Source organism: Cryptomeria japonica, unplaced genomic scaffold, assembly GCF_030272615.1.
Source record: "Cryptomeria japonica unplaced genomic scaffold, Sugi_1.0 HiC_scaffold_28, whole genome shotgun sequence".
NCBI lineage: Eukaryota > Viridiplantae > Streptophyta > Pinopsida > Cupressales > Cupressaceae > Cryptomeria > Cryptomeria japonica.
In genome coordinates this window covers 325,325-330,689 of record NW_026728850.1, presented here as the reverse complement: position 1 = coordinate 330,689, position 5,365 = coordinate 325,325, and the positions used below count along the sequence as shown (strand labels likewise).

Genomic DNA, 5,365 nt, shown 5'->3' with positions numbered 1-5,365 from the left:
AAGGTAAAGTTTTATAGTTTACATTCATTGCGTAATAGTTTTCATATGTATTTCAATTTTTATAGGAATAATTTACTATCCCGCGGAAATGAATTATTTGATTGAAAATGCAATCAAGATGATCGGTGATGGAAACCTAAAGTTGCAACCACATTTGCAAGTATTAAGTATGGCAAGTTTGGGGATGACCATCGATCAACAAATTGATTTTAAAACAGACCTCTCTATTGGATTTCACAAGCAAAAGGATACACTTAGAAAAAAAATACAATGATTCCATAAAGTCAATACAAATCCCTAAGGGATCTACACTTCTACCCATCAAATATAGTTGCCATATTATTCGCAATTCAAGGTGAGCCACAATGTTTGATTGATTTTCTAACAATTGTCGATCAATTTTGTGTAAATTAGCAAATTCTTGGACCCACTATGTAAAACTTGTTGCAATTTTAGCCCTCCAAACTAGTTTATATACACAAGGACATGAGATTTTAAGCTCACAAAGATTTTAAAAATTATAAAGAAAGTGACAAATGATACAAGGTTAACACTTGACTTGAATTAGTTAGATATTTTTTCACATTTTTTTAGAAAATCCTAATCTAGAGTTGGGTTAACGAATAATAGATGTGTAGGAAGATATAAAACTGAATTAATGGAGTTCTCTTATAAATATCTCAAATACTTCATCAATAAATGTAAACACAGATATCCAAACATAGACATGTTTTTTAAAACATAAAACACCACAATCAAAATATGTGATTTCAACATATAAAATCACAAAATTTGACATCAACCTAGATAAAATGGAGCGAAAAGGATCTTTTTTATATCATGTGTCATGTGAGATGTGTCTATCTTAAAACCACGCATGATCTGAGTCCATCCTTAATTACTTTCCACACCTTGACATAAACAACATTTCTGTCGGTTTATTTATAGCTTGTTCTTACCCAAGTTACAAATGCCCCTTTGAAAAATGTTCACTTTTACATTCAAGAAAATTAGGAAATCCCTGTCAAACTTTTTGATACCAGTTTTATACCTAAACAAGATCTTAACACACAAATTTATGATCTTTCCTTTTAAATATTAAAATGTTAGAAAATGCGCAGTTTGCATTGATACAAAGAAATAGCGGTCATGGGTTTTGCTAATTTGAAAGTTAGGAACCCCTGGCCAGACAATCTGAGTGTGGCGATGGAAATTCACGAGATACATGATGTGAAGGCGGCTGAAAAAATATATTGCAATCTGTGTGGGGGAGCTTGACACCTTCTGATTATAGTCTTTGAATAAATACTGTAGTATTAATCTAGTGTCTGAACGTTAGGTTTGAAAACAACAACGCGGGAAGAACAAGGGAAGTCAAAGCCTTATATGCCCAATTCTCGTCAACAAGAAGAAGTTCAGGTTGGAAGATTGAAATTCTACTTTGTCTGCTATTGTAGTGCGTGATTGTCTGCTATTGTAGTGCGTGATTTTCTATTTATAAGGTGCTCGTCTTAAACCTTGTATTCATCCTCGAACGCTTTGTCTGGCCGATCATTGTTTGACATCCCAGAAATCAGACACAATTATTTGATTGATTCCTTAATTTCTATCAGTCAATCAATGGCCGTATTTCCATTGCCCCAGCTTGAAGATAATGCTGTATTATTACCCAGTTCCCAAACTAACTCAACGCAGCCTCAGCTATGTGACGTATGGAGAGATATACAAGGTGCCCATAATTGGAATGGTTTGCTTGATCCCATGGTGCCCAATTTGAAAGCTGAAGCTCTCAGATATGGGAATTTGGCACAGCTTTGTTACGACGCATTTGATGGCAAAAGCTACTCCAAAAACTACGGCACATGTTATCACAGTAAAAGAGATCTGTTCAATAAGATGGGCATGTCTGAAAGTGGCTACCAAGTCACTAAATATGTTTACGCCAATACTAATCTGTTAAATCAAGTTTTTGGTGAGAAACCAAAAGACCAAGGTGTTTGGTTGGGTTTTATTGCAGTTTGCACGGATCCAAATGAGATAAGAAGGCTTGGACGACGAGACATAGTGATTGCATGGAGAGGAACTCAGACTGCTGAAGAATGGATAGAAGACCTGAGAGATATTCTTGTACCTACAAGATTATCCTATAGATGCAAGAGGACAGGCAAAAACCAAGAGCATCATTTCGCGGATGGAGTACTAATTGAGAGAGGATTCCTGAGCTGCTATACTTCAACTGTCCGTCACCGTCAAGGCGCTGCAGGAGCCACTGTGAACATCAGCACCAGAGATTTGGTAGTCTCAGAGATAGAACGATTGATTCAAGTTTATGAAAAAGAGATGGACAATTTAAGCATAACATTTACGGGACACAGCTTAGGAGCTGCTCTTGCAACCTTGAGCGCTTATGATATCAAACAAATGCTTTGCACCAAGCATAATTTTCATCAAATTCCCGTCACCGTCTTCGCTTTTGCCTCTCCCCGGGTGGGAAATCTTGCGTTTGCTAAACGGGTGGAGGAGATTGGAGTGAAAGTGCTGAGGTTTGTGAACAAGCGTGACGTGGTTCCCAAAGTGCCCGGAGTTTGTATGAACGAGAACGTGGGATGCCTCAGCAAATTGCTGCATTGGCTTCCGTGGACATACTTTCATGTTGGCTTCGAGCTTCCTTTACACAACAATTCTCCATTCATTCAGCACACCCATAATCTTGCCTACTTTCATAATTTAGAGCTTTACTTGCATTTACTGGACGGGTATGTTGGAAGTAAGCAGCCGTTTTCTTGGAGTGGAAGAGATCATGCTCTGGTTAATAAGAGCTGTGATTTATTGCGCGAGAAATATGAAATTCCTCCAAAATGGTGGCAGGAACAGAACAAGGGCCTCGTTAAAGGTCCAGATGGCAAATGGACGCAGCCATCAGAAGAGGAATAATTCATGTCTCACTCAACTCCAGATGACATCAACGTCCAACGTTCTGCGCCGCAATGTCACCACAACTGTGTTGGTTATTGAATTATTCTTTTTATCTGGATGTATATATTTAACATGTTGTCACATTCATTATTGAATTAATTTAACTTCAAAGCTTAACCTTTAGCGTGAAATGAAATCAACTATGCAGGAGTTCATAGCTGTGGATGATACAAATTAGCTTTTGATTGTCATAGAAAACAATCACGTGTCATCAGTAATCTGATAGATAATAAAAGTACGCGTAAATCAGTATTGATTTTAATTATGAACATTGCTATTAAACAAGAGATAATACGCCTCAGCTCTGTTGTAGCCCAAAATACCTTCATACAAAATTTGTAAAAATAGTCAACAAGGGTAAGTTCTCAAATCTTTCTCTAATCCTCAGAATTAGTGACAATATGAATGTTCTAGTGCTATCTAAATCTACCGAGAACTTTAGTTGAGGATTGCATGTATGCATGCCATACTATCTATAATTATGAGATTACCAAATATTTGGTTTCTAGGTATATAGCTCTACACTAGCACATTTTATTGTCGCTCAATTGCACCCATACTTTAAGATTATACAAGTATACATCCAACACATTATAATTCTAAAACAATGATTGTCTAGGGATGTGACAATTATTGTGGAGGCTACTATGGTAATGCCGCAACTTCCCCATGATGGGGAGGCATTGCATTTAATTTATGAGAGCTTGAAGAAGACATAAGGGACTACAAAGAATCAAGTTAGCTTTCTTGATAAGGAACTAAATTGTGATGGTGAAAATATTGAGCTTCCTTCTTTACCAATCAATCTTATCAACTATCAACAAAATATAAAGGATGCATTTTTTATTCTTGATTTCATTTTTTGATTAAATCGTGAATGACAAGTGTATGATTTTAAGTTAGGAGCTTTACATGAGCTCAATACCAAATCCTTGAAATCAATTATGTATAATCCAAGGAAACTATAATACAATATCAAATAGCCAATTTTATTGGACAATAATTTCTTAAGTACTCTTTCTTTCTTATATATTTAATCATTTATTAAAATGCCACTTTTTGCCTAGTATTTTTGCAATCAGCCTACATACGAAATTTCATGGACTTGCTAAAGATGACCATAGATTCGGTTTGGACACATGCAATCTCCAAAATCTACTAATACTTTTTAGTTTTTTGGACTCGTTCCTTAGACAACAACATACAATGATAATATTGCACAATTATGAGTAACCCTTTTGGCTTACCAAATTTCTCATAGATAGATTGTTATCCATAGAATTTTTTCAATAACTTAGCAATATTACTCAATATGTATGGAGTTTTTAAAAAGGAAACGTTCTTTATTTTAGATCCACTTCTATTTGGATGGGAGTACAATAAAAAAAATGGGAAGCAAATCTTGAACCTCCTAAGATTCAAGTTAACGTAATTCAACCTAGAGATCATAGAGGACTTTTGGAAATAGGACCCTAAAAGTTTCAATTCTAGTAGGATAAAAAATTTAAGAACGAATCAGATTTTTATACATAAAAGTTAGCCTAAAATAGAAATAAGCTAGTGTTTGAGTAGCAAACTGTAGGATGTATATAAATAAAACAATGATCTATTCACTATCCTCCTCCCCTTTAAATATTACATACTATAATGTCTATTTTTTGTGCAAAATGAGTATCAAGCTCCACTTGAAGGAAGAACCATAAAAGTAAAGGTTGGACTAAGAAATAAATCATTTACCTTATTGGAAGTACAATTAAAAAATACACAAGATGTATATGAGTATTTTAAAACGTCGCTATTTATAAAACTTATGGGATAGTATCAAACTATCAGAATGCCTCATGGAATTTAGATTTCACCTTTGAAGGACTCATAGAGCGATTCGAACAAATTTGTGAGACACGAGAGCTACTATCCAACAACAACTCAAACTGCGCAAAATTTAGACGAGAACAACGCTCATGAGTAGCGGATTGCACCTAGTATTCAAAAACATTCCTGAAACTAAGCACAATCATACATGAACTGAACATAACGTCCAAAGTGGGTCCAAAGTGAGTGTGAAATTGTATTTGTAAGCAATCGACTACACTACACTATCAAGTGATCCATGCCCATCAATCAATTGGAATTAACTTCCTAGAAGTTGCATTCAAGATTTATGAGTAATATTTCACTTAGCTTTCCTGACCTAATAGATCAAGCAAAAACACCTTGTTTAGATGTACACAATGTCTAGGCCTATGACGTTCAATTAAAAAAACCAACATTAAATGAGTTCCATGCAAATTATGTTTCAAAACTATATATAAAATATGCAATATTCTAATAGCATTAAATCCTCTATTAACAATGAGTATTTGTAGCTACAATTGCTAGATTACATAGA

At 35.0% G+C, this 5,365-nt stretch overlaps 1 protein-coding gene across 1 annotated transcript; it reads left to right on the top strand.

The window, feature by feature from the left end:
- Positions 1–1,620: 1,620 nt before the first annotated feature.
- LOC131861594 (phospholipase A1-Igamma1, chloroplastic-like) lies at positions 1,621–2,934 on the top strand. The gene has a single exon (XM_059214944.1). It carries the CDS (start codon positions 1,621–1,623, stop codon positions 2,932–2,934), a length of 1,314 nt encoding a protein of 437 aa, XP_059070927.1.
- Positions 2,935–5,365: the final 2,431 nt, after the last annotated feature.